Source organism: Amblyraja radiata, chromosome 4 (assembly GCF_010909765.2).
Source record: "Amblyraja radiata isolate CabotCenter1 chromosome 4, sAmbRad1.1.pri, whole genome shotgun sequence".
Taxonomy (NCBI): domain Eukaryota; kingdom Metazoa; phylum Chordata; class Chondrichthyes; order Rajiformes; family Rajidae; genus Amblyraja; species Amblyraja radiata.
The window spans coordinates 121,460,992-121,475,978 of NC_045959.1; the positions used below are offsets into that span (position 1 = coordinate 121,460,992).

Sequence of the window (14,987 nt, forward strand, 5' to 3'; positions counted from 1 at the left end):
ACAGATGCTGCCTGACCCACTGAGTTACTCCAGCACTCTGTGAAACGTCACCTATCCATGTTCACCAAGGAGTGACACTCACAATGAGATTAAAATTGCACAGTTAGTTTAGAGATGCAGCACGGAAACAGGCCCTTCATCCCACTGATTCTGCTCCGACCAGCGATCCCAGCACACTAACACTATCCTACACACAATAGGGACAATTTACATTTATTACTTAAGCCAATTAACCTACAAACCTGCACATCTTTGCAGTGTGGGAGGAAACCGGAGCACCCGGAGAAAACCCACGCGGGTCATGGGGAGAACGTACAAACTCCACACAGATAACGCCCGTATTCAGGATGGAACCCGGGTCTCTGGCGCTGTGTGGCAGCAGCTCTACCCGCTGCACCACCGTGACGCCCCTTTTGGATATCAACCACCAATATCATGTTACTCTCTCTGCAATCATATTAATTCAGAGACACAGCATGGAAACAGGCCCTTCGTCCCACCGAGTCCATGCCAACCATCGATCACTGCTGTTCAGCTCAGTGAACATTTTATTAAAAGTATTATATCTCATGTTCCAGAACGCAAGTTATAGGAAATCATTATATTTTTTCCTAATTAAATATAAAAATTGAATTCTTCATCTGATCAACCATCATTGGGCCAGCTCGGTGGTGCAGCGGGTAGAGTTGCTGCCTCACAGCACCAGACACCCGGGTTCCTTCCTGACTACGGGTGCTGTCTGTACGGAGTTTGCACGTTCTCCCCGTGACCTGCGTGGGTTTTCTCCGGGTGCTCCGGTTTCCTCCCACACTCTTAAATGGCTTCTGTAAAACTGTAACTTGTCCGTAGTGTGTGTGTGTGTAGGGTAGTGTTAATGGCCTGTCCCACTTAGAAGACCTAAACAGCAACCTCTGGTGACCTTGCCCGCCACCCAAGGTTTTCATGAGGTCACCGGAGGTTTTGGTCGAAAGTGGTTTCCGTGTGGTCAAGGCTTCATCTGCTATTTTTTCATCATGATTAAAACCGGCCTCAACTAAACATAGGTTGCCGTTTTAAAAATCAATAATTTTTTAGTCGCAGGTCTAGTCGAAGTCGGTTTTCTTCATAGTCGAGGAAGGTTTTCAACATATGCGTGGGAGGTGGTAGGAGGTTGCAGGTCACCTCCACCTTGATTTTTTTTGGGTGGTGGGTAAGGTCACCAGAGGTTGCTATTTGGGTCTCCTAAGTGGGACAGGCCCTTAAGTGTGCGGGGATCGTTGGTCGGTGCGGACTCAGCCGGCCGAAGGGCCTGTTTCCGTGCAGTATCTCTAAACTAAACTAAACTAGACTATCATTAGACGCCTCATTTAAGAAAACATATCTTTCTGTTCTTTACTGAAGTAAAAAGATTGAACTTTAGTGAAACGGATGTTACTGGTTCAAGTCCCCGCACTGACACACTTACAACAAGTGACTAGAAAAACAACAGCTACATCTTTACCTATAAATCTAAGTTTGATTTTACACTTCATTACTTACACTATAATTTTACACTGTCTTTGGATCAAAGTAAATTTAAGAAATCCAATTTAATTTGGGTTTGGATGGGGTGACACATTCTCTTTTAATTACGAATGACTCATTTAATTAATAATTGCAAAATAAATACATGCATTAGATTAGAGGAATGTGTTGATGTGAGTTGGATCACTGGTGTGATGTTGCTGCATGTTCCAGTGTGCCAGCGTGTGTTGGTACAGAGGGACCTTGGTCCCTGCCGTTAGACAGTGTGTCACTGGTCTAAGCTGCAGCACCATCTGCTAGTGTTTTATGTTCCCGCAGAGATGCTCTGACTCATTGATTATTTTCCGCATCTGCTTCTGGCAGCTCCGACATCACCTCGGTGAAACGTGCCGTGATTTATGTTGACCAGGTGTGGGACAGCTCTGTGGTATCACTTGTGTTTCCATTGACACAAACCCCAGCTCCAAACATCAGTAAAAGGAATGAACTCTCCCCAACGTTAGAGAAACAGTTAGACTGGTACATGGATAGGATAGGTTTAGAGAGAAATGGACCAAACGCGGGCAGGTGGGACTAGTGTAGATGGGGATGTTGGTCGGTGTGTGCAAGTTGGGCCGAAGGGCCTGTTTCCACATTGTATCACTCTGTGACTTTTAGTGGAAGTTTGAATCAAAACACATGTTGGCACAAAGTGACACAGAGTGCTGGAGTAACTCAGCGGGTCAGGCAGCATCTGTGCAGAACATGGATAGGTGACGTTTCACAGAGTGCTGGAGTAACTCAGCGGGTCAGGCAGCATCTGTGGAGAACATGGATAGGTGACGTTTCACAGAGTGCTGGAGTAACTCAGCGAGTCAGGCTGGGGTCGGGCACTGTGTACACACGTGTGGACCAGGACGTGTCCACTATCAGTGATGGACCAATGGGCAGTGATGGATGAAGGCAGAACATGGTGAAGACAGCGTTGTGTCCAATGTAATGTCACAAATGGCTCCGTGAGGAATCCAGTTGAGGATGTGAGGTGTTTGTTGAGGTTGATATCACGTGCATCGAGGCACACTGAAGAGCTTGGTTTTGGATGCTATCCAATCAGAGCAGATATAACGTACATCACTACAATCAAGCTGTTGTCAAGTCCAACAGGTTGAGCAAAGGGGAAGATACAGAGTGCAGAATATAGTTCTCAGCATTGTAGTGCATCAGTTCCACAGACAAAGTCCAATGTCCGCAATGGGGTAGATGTGAATCGGACAGTACCCTAGCTCACGGAAGGATCGTTCAGAAGCCTGATAACAGAGGGGAAGAAGCTGTTCCTGAGCCTGGTGGTGTGAGCATTCAAGCTCTGTACCTTCTGCATGTCTGGGACTGTAAAGGCCACCACAGTACTGTGATCCCTGGGCACTCATTGTTGAGTGAGGTAGAGCATAGAGTCATGGAGTTGTTCTACGCAGATATAGGCCCTTCGGCCCAACTTGTCCATGCCGACCACGTTTGCATTCTGGGCCAGCCCTCTGAAACTTTCCTATCCATGTATCTGTCCAGATATGTTTCAATGGTTGTCATTGTCTGCTTCCACAACTTCCTCTGGCAGCTCGTTCCACACACGGACCACCCTCAGAGTGAAGACGTTGTCCCTGAGATCTGTCTTCCATCTCTCTCCTCTCACCTTAAGCCTGGAGCAGCTTCAGTGTGGGACGTGGAGATGGACAACCAGGCAGAACCTTCATTGGCCCAGGTTCAGAGCCATGATTGAATGGCGGAGTAGACTCGATGGGCCGAATGGTCTAATTCTGCTCCTATCACGTATGACCATGTACGCCATGTGTAACCGGCTGTTGATGTGTTTGCAGTGAATCAGTGGAACCGTGTGGAGAACATGTGTCCCAAAGCAAGACCCCCACCCTCACAACAGAGAGGTACGTCAAACATCCCACCCCACCCGCCCGGCCCCATCACACCCCACCCCCACTTGTGCCCACCCCCACCCCCACCCCGACCCCACCCCACCCACACCCCGACCCCACCCCCACCCCAACACCCCACCCCACCCCACCCCACCCCCACCCCCACCCCCGACCCCACCCACCCCCAACCCCCCCACCCCACCCCACCCCCCCCTCCCCACCCCCCCCCCCCCCCCCCCCACCCCATCCCCACCCCCCCCCATCTCCACCCCACCCCCCCCCCACCCCACCCCCATCCCCACCCCCACCCCCACCCCCACCCCCACCCAAAACCAAGGAAATGAACCATTTGTGATAAGGGTGGATGTGTCTGTGTTAAAGGTGATGCTGTGTTCATCTTCATCTTGGTTCTGGCTCTGGTCGTCTCCGGGAAACCACATAAGATGAGAATAGTGGCCCACAGGAAGACAGTGAACACCACAGACGTGGTGAACATCACCTGGCTTGACAGAGAAACCACCAGCTTCCTGGTGAAGAGTCCAGCAGCAGACACACAGCCCCCACAACACCACCACAAGGGTCACGCCCAGCTCGGGCAGCTCCCCACTACATGGTCACCACTTGAATGTCATCATTCTGGGCCTCCACTGGCTGTGAGATGTGAACACGTCACCCACACATACCAACAGTCATTCACCTTGTGGTCTGTCCACTCTCTGAAGTACCAAATAATGGATAAAATAGACATTCAATTTCAAAACCGCAGAATATTCCGAACTTCAGCACCAGAGAAATTGGTCCAGTTACTGATGTATTGATAGTCACAGAGTCACAGAGTGAGTGATACAGTGTGGGAACAGGCCCTTCGGCCCAACTCACCCACACCGGCCAACAATGTCCCAGCTGCACTAGTCCCACCTGCCTGCGTTTGGTCCATATCCCTCCAAACCTGTCTATCCATGTACCTGTCTAACTGTTACTTAAACGTTGGGATAGTCCCAGCCTCAACTACCTCCTCTGGCAGCTCATTCCATACACCCACAACTCTCTGTGTGAAAAAGACAATGTTGATATTGGTACCATTTGTCGCATGTGGTACAGTGAAATTAATTTTACAGTTGAATACAAGTGTCACCATACACAAGCACTGAGATGCATCCCAGGTACAGTACACATGTGTAGCAGTGGTACACTGACAGTGGACACCATTCTCAAGCCCCAGGGAATGTATAGGAAACGTAGTGTGCAGGTTGTGGCTGGGGAGAAGATGATTATCTATTTGAGACTTGAGGCTAAGGGAATGGTTAGTCAGGCCTGCAGTTAAATCCCATTTGTTACAAAGACTATATGTGCAGGAAGGAAATGCAGATGCTGGTTTATACCGAAGATAGACACAGAGTGCTGGAGTAACTCAGCGGGACAGGGAGCATCTCTGGAGAGAAGGAATGGGTCATTATTATTAATACTATTATTACTGATATTATTACTATTACTGTTATTACTACTATTACTATTATTACTATTATTGCTGCTGTAATTATCACTATTACTGTTATTGCTGCTGTTATTATCACTATTACTGTTATTGCTGCTGTAATTATCACTATTACTGTTATTGCTGCTGTAATTACTACTATTACTGTTATTGCTGCTGTAATTACTACTATTACTGTTATTGCTGCTGTTATTATTACTATTACTATTATTACTGCTGTAATTACTACTATTACTATTATTACTATTATTGCTGCTGTTATTATTACTATTACGATTATTACTGTTGTGTTGCTTCTGTTTGCAGCATCACTGGATAACTGGCAGATACTGCGGGTATCTCCGATCCTTGACTCAACAATGTCTTCCTTTGATGTTTTCCACGTCAGCAGCGATGCTCCTGAACCGACTGAAGAGTTTGTCAGTGAAGCCAGGGATTGGTGCCTCTCAGGTAAACACCCAGACACGGATAATCAACTGTGTGAGGGGCGAGATACAGCAGCAGACAGCGGCAATACATCACTGAGTATTAGTTAGTGTAGTTTAGAGATTCAGCGCGGAAACAGGCCATCTCGGCCCTTCTAGTCCGTGCCGAACAATTATTCTCCCCTAGTCCCATCTACCTGCACTCAGACCATAACCCTCCATTCCTTTCCCGTCCATATACCTATCCAATTTATTTTTAAATGATAACATCGAACCTGCCTCCACCACTTCCACTGGAAGCTCATTCCACACAGCTACCACTCTCTGAGTAAAGAAGTTCCCCCTCAAGTTACCCCTAAACCTCTGTCCCTTAATTCTCAAATCATATCCTCTTGTTTGAATCTCCCCTACTCTCAATGGAAACAGCTTATCCACGCCAACTCTGTCTATCCCTCTCATCATTTTAAAGACCTCTATCAAGTCCCCCCTTAACCTTCTGTGCTCCAAAGAATAAAGGCCTTTTCACTACCTATTTCACGTGACAATAAACTAAACTACACAAAACTAAAGTCCCAGTTGTTTCGCCCAAGGAGATGATGTTGACTTGTTTGTGCTTTCCACTGTATCTTGGTACACTTGACAATAAACTAAACTGAACTAAACTAAACTGAATCTAACTGAACTTAATTAAACTAAACTAAACGGAACTAAACTGGTCCCAGTTGTTTTGCCCAAGGAGGTGATGTTAACCTGTTGCTGCTTGTTTCCCCGCAGCCTGTGCCTCCAATCACAGTTGTGCTACAGTCACTCTGCAGCCCCAGGTGAGTGGGCTCAGGTGTGTCCTTTACCCCGACACCCACACCTGTGGACACCGGCCGCACACTCTCCACTGCCGACTGGTGCTCAGAGAGGCAGCCGACATCATCTACCACAGGACAGGTGAGTACCTGCAACAGGTACCTCACCTACGGCCAAAATACTCACATTTATGTTTCTCCATCTGTGTCTCACAAACCGTTCGAGTTGTCAGTTGTCACCAAGATGGCAGACGAGGGCAGGGCAGTGGGCGTTGTGTACGTGGACTTCAGTGAGGCCCTTGACAAGGTTCCACATGGTAGGCTGCTCTGGAAGGTTAGATCGCATGGGATCCAAGGAGAGATAGCTGAATGGATAGAACATTGACTCCATGGAAGGAAGCAGAGGGTGCTGGTGGAAGGTTGCTTCTCGGACTGGAGGCCTGTGACTAGTGGTATGCTGGTGGAAGGTTATTCCTGAGTTAGAAACATAGAAACATAGAAAATAGGTGCAGGAGTAGGCCATTCGGCCCTTCGAGCCTGCACCGCCATTCAATATGATCATGGCTGATCATCCAACTCAGTATCCTGTACCTGCCTTCTCTCCATACCCCCTGATCCCTTTAGCCACAAGGGCCACATCTAACTCCCTCTTAAATATAGCCAATGAACTGTGGCCTCAACTACCTTCTGTGGCAGAGAATTCCAGAGATTCGCCACTCTCTGTGTGAAAAATGATTTCCTCATCTCGGTCCAAAAAGATTCCCCCTTATCCTTAAACTGTGACCCCTTGTTCTGGACTTCCCCAACATCGGGAACAATCTTCCTGCATCTAGCCTGTCCAACCCCTTAAGAATTTTGTAAGTTTCTATATGATCCCCTGAGAGTTACTCTGTGTCCATCTAACACGGTTTGTTTTCTCGCCAGTGGTAGGTCCCTGCGTTGGTCGCTGTGGGGATTACCGTCCTGGTGAGACGTGTCAGTGCAACGTGAAGTGTGCCGATTATGCCGACTGCTGCCCCGATGTTCACACCTGTACAGGTGAGTCACAATCGTCACCGTTCCTCAAACTATTCCCTGGGAGGTCATAGCGTCATAGAGTGATACAGCGTGGAAACAGGCCCTTCGTTCCGACTTACCCAACTTGTCCCAGTTACCTGCCTCCCGGCCATCCGTTGGACCACCTGCTGTGTCGTGAACATTCCTGGGTGTCAGCTGCTTCTCTCCCTGTCACATATTTCCACCCGGAGAGAAATGGGTGCCAGTAATACGGACACGGTGGCACAGCGGTAGAGTTGCTGCCTCACAGCGAATGCAGCGCCAGAGACCCGGGTCCCATCCCGACTATGGGTGCTGTCTGTATGGAGTTTGCACGTTCTCCCCGTGAACTGCGTGGGGTTTTTCCGAGATATTTGGTTTCCTCCCACACTCCAAAGACGTGCAGGTTTGTAGGTTAATTGGCTTTGGTGTAAATGTGTAGGATGGTGTTAGTGTGCAGGGATCGATGGTCGGTGCGGACTCGGTGGGCCGAAGGGCCTGTTTCTGCGCTGTATCTCTAAACTAAACTAAACTATTTATTTTCAATGCAGACCCTCTGTTGTCCAAGAGCCAGCCCCAGCTGACCTCTGTAGTCATCCCGGGCCAGGGAATTCTGTTTGGAAAATCCCAAGTGACCCGTGTTGGTGAGGGATGGAAGGAGGTGAAGAGATTCCTGGGCGTTCCGTACGCAGCTCCACCCACCGGCAACGGGCGGTTTCAGGCCCCAGAACCCTTCAACTGGACTGGGCATTGGAACGCCACCTTCTACAGGTGAACAAGACCTTGACCTGATGGGGCATGTACATACTAGGACCAGCTAGAGATGGGGCATGTACATACTAGGACCAGCTAGCGATGGGGCATGTACATACTAGGACCAGCTAGAGATGGGGCATGTACACACTAGGACCAGCCAGTGATGGTCCATTCAACTGCTGTTTAGAAGAATGAGGGGGGGGGGGGGGGGGGGGGGGGGGGGACCTCATTGAAACATACAGAATAGTGAAAGGCTTGGATAGAGTGGATGTGGAGATGATGTTTCCACTAGTGGGAGAGTCTAGGACCAGAGGTCACAGCCTCAGAATTAAAGGACGTACCTTTAGGAAGGAGATGAGGAGGGATTTCTTTAATCAGAGGGTGGTGAATCTGTGGAACTCATTGCCACAGACGGCTATGGAGGCCAAGTCAGTGGATATTTTTAAAGCAGAGATCGATAGATTCTTGATTAGTATGGGTGTCAGGGGTTATGGGGAGAAGGCAGGAGAATGGGGTTGAGAGGGAGAGATAGATCAGCCATGATTGTATGGTGGAGTGGACTTGATGGGCCTAATGGCCCAATGCTGCTCCTATCACTAATGACCTTATGAATAATGTTGCCTTTGAGAGGGGCCAGCGCAGAGTCACAGATAATTGAGTCTGCGGCATTGAAACTATGGAAAAGATCCAGATTCTGGGCTTGTTTGGCAAGCGATGATAGTCAAGTTTCATAGTTTGGAAAAGATGGAGCTAGAGAGGCTGTTGGACAGTAGAATTTCCAGTAAATAAGTAAAAAGAGAAAAAAATAGTCACCTCTGATCGATTCACACAAAGAGTTATGAAGTGACGTGGACAGTTATGGATGGATCATCATCGGAACTGCAATTACTCCAGAGTTTGACAATTGTCTGGCTGAACCCCAGTATCCAATCCAATCCAACTTTATTTGTTAAGCACTTTAAAACAACCAATGTTGACCAAAGTGCTGTACAGAAGAATAAACAAGACATCATAAACAGACACCATAACAGCAAAGTGCTTTACATAAATTAAATAATAAGTTCCATTACAAACCATAGAAAAAGGTTAAAAAAATAAAAAATAAAAAATTCAACACAAGGTCCTTGGCCAGTAACGTTAAGGAGAATCTCACCCACATACTAAGGATGAGGGGAGCTCGGGTAAGGGTCAGCTTACTCAAGGGGATTGTTCTGTGAAACGAGAGGATGTGTGTGAGGGACGGAATGAGGGCTTCACCAAGTGTAGTTTGTTGTCACGTGTATCGGGGTACAGTGAAAAGCATCTTGTTGCGTGCTAACCAGTCAGCAGAAAGACAACACATGATTAGGATCAAGCCGTCCACAGTGTACAGATACAGGATAAAGGGAATAACAGTTTGTGCAAGAGTCTAGTACAGACCAATTAAAGAGTCTGAGGGAGAAGGATATAGAGAGGGCAGTGAGAGCTGGGCGGGTAATGTTAATGATGCAGAGAGCCTGGTGATATCAAGAAAGAGGTGTTTAAAAAAGAACTGCAGATGCTGGAGAAACTCAGCGGGTGAGGCAGAATCTACGGAGCGAAGGGATAGGTGACGTTTCGGGCCGAGACCCTTCTTCAGAGGTGTTGGTCTCTTGGGGAACATCAATGTGGATGAGGGATAAGTCTCCATTGCCTGGTGGGATCTATCGCAGGTGACTGAGCGAGCGGAGATGTGGATAGTGAGGAAGGTTGGCAATAGGTGGATCAGGTGGAAATGTGGGCAGAAAAATGGCAGATGGAGTTTAATGGAGATTGCACTTTGGAGGTGAAATATAAATGGAAAGTATGTTGTTGATGGCAGGACCCTCAATGTTGATGTACAAAGGTTCATAGCTCCATGAACATCAGACAGAGCAGTAAAGAAGGTGTACGTTACGCTTGCCTTCAATAGTCAGTATGTTGAGTCCAAGAGTCAGGAAGTCACAATGCAGCTTTATAGGACTTATGTCAGGCTGCATGTGGAGTATTGCGGGCAGTTCTGGTCGCCCCCATTACAGGGGGGATGTGGAGACGGTGCAGAGGAGGTTCACCAGAACGGTGCCGGGATTAGAGGGGTTCAGCTACAGAGAGAGGTTGTGGACGAGGTTTACCAGAACAGTGAGAAAAACAAAACAAAATCAGGGTACATCAGGCAGACAATTTAACACAAGCAATGTTTACACTGTGGTCCTCAGTGAAAATTAACCTTGAAGTGTTTTTAATGTGAATCTAATGTTCCCAATCTGTGTCCATCAGACCCAGCTGCCTCCAAGCAGGGAATGCGAAGGCTGTTTACTCCACTGTGGGTGAAGATTGCCTCTACATGAACATATTTGCACCAACATCCATCGTAAGTCATGTGTGGACACAAGGAACTGCAGATACTGGTTTACAAAAAAGACACAAAGTGCTGGAATACATCAGCAGGTCAGGCAGCTGCCCTGGATAGAAGGAATGGGTGATGTTTGGGATCAAGGCCCTTCTTCAAACTCGACTCAAAGTCTCGTTTCTCGACCCGAAACGTCACCCATTCTTTCTCTCCAGAGATGCTGCCTGTCCTGGTGAATTACTCCAGCATTTTGTGCCTGGCTTCAGTGTAAACCAGCGTCTGCAGTTCCTTTCTGCACAATGTGTGTCTTTTTCTGCTTTGTTGGTAATGACAGCTACGTGATGATATTGAAAACATTTGGACAGGGACATGGATAGGGCAGATTTGGAGAGATATGGGCCAAACGCGGGCAGCTGGGGCTGGTGTAGCTGGGACATGTTGGGCTAGTTAATAATAATAATGGATGGGATTTATATAGCGCCTTTCTAATACTCAAGGAGCTTTACATCGCATTATTCATTCACTCCTCAGTCACACTCAGTGGTGGTAAGCTACTTCTGTAGCCACAGCTGCCCTGGGGCAGACTGACGGAAGCGTGGCTGCCAATCTGCGCCTACGGCCCCTCCGACCACCACCAATCACTCACACACATTCACACACATTCACACACAGGCAAAGGTGGGTGAAGTGTCTTGCCCAAGGACACAACGACAGTATGCACTCCAAGCGGGATTCGAACCGGCTACCTTCCGGTTGCCAGCCGAACACTTAGCCCATTGTGCCATCTGTCGTCCCTGCGCCATCTGTCGTCCCTAAGTTGCGTCGAAGCGCCTGTTTCCATGCTGCTTGTCTGTGTCTAGTGTAGAAGGGCTGGTGATTGGGCTGCTCTGTCACGGTGGATGTGTACACCTGTGTCGACAATACTGCTCCTTCTCTTCTGAGTCGTGAGGTACACTGATGTAATGTTTCACACTTTTACTCTCTTCCCACGAACATGGATTATGATAAACTGTCTTTTGTTTTTATCAACAATACAAATACATTTTAGATTCATTAGGTTGACAGGGTGGTGCACTCATTCATTCTAGTTCTATGTTATCAAGAGAGAGCTAGATAGGGCTCTTAAAGATAGCGGAGTCAGGGGATATGGGGAGAAGGCAGGAGCGGGGTACTGATTGGGGATGATCAGCCATGATCACATTGAATGGCGGTGCTGGCTCGAAGGGCCGAATGGCCTCCTCCTGCACCTATTGTCTATTGTCTATTGTTATCCCACTTCCTCATCCACTCCCTACACACTAGGGGTCAATTTACTGAAGCCAATTAACCTGCAAACCTGTACGTCTTTGGAGTGTGGGAGGAATCCGGAACACTCTGAGTAAAACCCACTCAGGTCACGGGGAGAACGTGCAAACTCCGTACAGACAGCACCCGTAGTCGGGATGGCACCCGGGTCCCTGACGCTGTGAGGCAGCAACTCTACCGCTGTCCCACCGTGCCTCCTCTACAGAGCAAGATCTTACCTGCTCCAGTTAATACAAGCCCGGTGCTGGGATGTGGAAGACAATGCGATTCCACTGTGGAATGTTGTCACAGATACATCAGAGCTTTTTTGCCAAAACTGTCAACATCTCCTTGTCCAGAAATCCACCCCCGATCCTCCTCCCCTTCAAGACCCACTCTTCACTCTTCCATTCCTGTCCTGTTTCCAGCATCGTCTGTCTTTCCTGGAACACAGATAGACACAGAGTGCTGGAGTAACTCAGCGGGACTGGCAGCATCTGTGGAGAGAAGGAAACCTGGAAGGCAGGTTTGGATTTCCTGGCGTAACGGAGGACAGGCAGTAAACAAGCTGACAATGGATTCCTCCTGCAAGTTACTGTCTGGAACCACCAATCATCACTCGCACTGCTCTCTCCCAGTGGCATCTTAGTCTAGATTAGTTTAGTTTAGTTTAGAGATACAGTGCGGAAACAGGCCCTTCGGCTCACCGAGTCTGCACCGACCAGCGATCCCCGCACACTGACACTATCCTACACACACTAGCGACAATTTACAATCATTACTGAAGCCTATTAACCAACAAACCTGTACGTCTTTGGAGTGTGGGAGGAAACCGGAGCACCCGGAAAAATACCCACGCAGGTCACGGGGTGAATGTACAAACTCCACACAGACAGCACTTGTAGTCAGGATGGAACCCGGGTCTCTGGCGCTGTGAGGCAGCAACTCTACCGCTGCGCCCGTTTCTGATTGTGTCCGGTTGGGTTTTGGTGTTAGCGTTGCCAGCAGCGGGGATGAACGGGGGTGAAGTGTTGGGGGGGGTGAGGTGTGGCAGTAACACTCTGTCTTGGTCCCGGCACAGATCGGGCCAGTGCCTGTGTTGACCTTCTTCCACAACGGAGCCCAGGACTACAGCGGCGGTGGCAGCAGCTCCGGCATCGACGGCTCCTCCCTGGCGGCTGTGGGGAACATCCTGGTGGTGGTGGCAAGCTACCGTGTGGGGCTGTTCGGATTCCTCAGTGATGGTAAATCCCTCTCACCCTCCCGAGTCTCTTCCCAGCTGTAATCAGGCAACTGAACCATCCTACCACAACCAGAGAGCGGTCCTGAACTACTATCTACCTCATTGGTGACCCTCGGACTATCCTTGATCGGACTGTGCTGGCTTTACCTTGCACTAAATGTTATTCCCTTATCATGTATCTGTACACGGTGGACGGCTCGATTGAAATCATGTATTGTCTTTCCGCTGACTGACACAAAATGCTGGTAGATTTAAATGCTGGAGAAACTCAGCGGGTGAGGCAGCATCTATGCAGTGAAGGAATAGGTGATGTTTCTACCCGAAATGTCACCTGTTCCTTTGCTCCATAGATGCTGCCTCACCCGCTGAGTTTCTCCAGCATTTTTGTCTACCTTTGATTTTTCCAGCATCTGCAGTTCCTTCTGAAACACAAAATGCTGGAGCTCTCTGTGTTATGTTCAAACTAAAATGAAAATGCTTGTGTCACTGCAGGCACTGACGAGCTGCCCGGTAACTGGGGTCTTGGGGACCAGATGATGGCGTTGCGATGGCTACAGAGGAACGTCGGTTACTTTGGTGGGTCTCCGGCCAGCGTCACCATCGCGGGGGAAGGCCGTGATGCCGAGATCACCGGCATGAACCTCATCGCGGCACCGGGCACCAGACCCTTCCAACGGGCCCTGCTCCTGGTAAGAGACTGCCTCCCATCAACTTGATTAGTTCAAAGATACAGCGTGAAAACATGCCCTTCAGCCCACCGTGTCCATGCAGACCAACAATCACCCCACGCTAAATAAAGCTCTTAAAGATAGCGGAGTCAGGGGATATGGGGAGAAGGCAGGAACGGGGTACTGATTGTAGATGATCAGCCATGATCACATTGAATGGCGGTGCTGGCTCGAAGGGTAGAATGACCTACTCCTGCACCTATTGTCTGTTGTAATGCTATCATAGCTGTTATCAGGCAACTGAACCATCCTACCACAACCAGAGAGCAGTCCTGAACTACTATCTACCTCATTGGTGACCCTCGGACTGTCCTTGATCGGACTTTACTGGCTTTACTTTGCACTAAACGTTATTCCTTTATCATGTATCTGAACACTGTGAATAGATCGATTGTAATCATGTGTTGTCTTTCTGCTGACTGGTTAGCACGCAACAAAAGCTTTTCACTGTACCTCGCTACACATGACAATAAACTAAACTGAAAATAACACTATCCTACACACACACACACACACACACACACACACACACGCACACACTCACACACACAATGAGACAGGTTTTGAGGGATATGGGCCAAACGCAGGTAGGTGGGACTAATGAAGATGTTACATGTTATCTAGTATGGACAAGTTGGGCCGAAGGGCCTGTTACCATGCTGTAAGACTGTGACTCTATGACACTGGGACAATTTACATTTACACCAGCCAATTAACATAGAAACCTGCACGTCTTTGGAGTGGGGGAGGAAACCGGAGATCCCGGAGAAAACCCACGCAGGTCACGGGGAGAACGTACAAACTCCGTACAGACAGCACCCGTAGTCGGGATGGAACCCGGGTCTCTGGCGCTTTGAGGCAGCAACTCTACCCGCTGCATTCTTGATTAGCACGGGTGTCATGGGCTATGGGGAGAAGGCAGGAGAATGGGGTTAGAAGGGAGAGTTAGATCAGCCATGATTGAATGGCGGAGTAGACATGATGGGCCGAATGGCCTAATTCTGCTCCTATCACATGAACATGAAGCTCGCTGGAAATGCCGCATGCCTTTGGTGAGGTGGGCAGAGGGACATCTCAGGCAGATGATATGTCATTGAAATAAAACTATATGTTTCACCGACCAGTGCAAATGTGTGAGAAATACCTTCCCAAGGAGAGTCGGGGATGAACATTAATGATGGCTTTGCGACACTTCTCATTACTCTAGTAACGATAGACACAAAATGCTGGAGTATCTCAGCGGGACAGGCAGCATCTCTGGAGAGAAGGAATGGGTGATGTTTCGGGTCGAGACCCTTCTACAGATAAAATAAAGCATGGGCTTGGATCTGGAGAAATGCTGGTTGTCTCGTGATTCCTTGAGGGCCAAACGTGTGCAGGTGGGGGGTGGCATAGATGGGGCATGTTGGTCAGTGTGGGCAAGTGGAGATGGATGACTCTATGACCATGATGTCGCTGGTTCTGGGTGGC

At 48.6% G+C, this 14,987-nt stretch overlaps 1 protein-coding gene across 1 annotated transcript in view; it reads left to right on the forward strand.

Moving 5' to 3' along the window:
- Positions 1-14,987, forward strand: part of tg (thyroglobulin) — a 161,389-nt gene that overhangs the window by 87,605 nt on the left and 58,797 nt on the right. The window contains exons 33-40 of the mRNA XM_033020435.1: positions 3,354-3,419; positions 5,209-5,352; positions 6,102-6,266; positions 7,049-7,162; positions 7,711-7,930; positions 10,190-10,283; positions 12,628-12,790; positions 13,282-13,478. Of these exons, the coding sequence (XP_032876326.1) occupies positions 3,354-3,419; positions 5,209-5,352; positions 6,102-6,266; positions 7,049-7,162; positions 7,711-7,930; positions 10,190-10,283; positions 12,628-12,790; positions 13,282-13,478 (1,163 nt within the window). The remainder of the gene's footprint in view (positions 1-3,353; positions 3,420-5,208; positions 5,353-6,101; positions 6,267-7,048; positions 7,163-7,710; positions 7,931-10,189; positions 10,284-12,627; positions 12,791-13,281; positions 13,479-14,987) is intronic.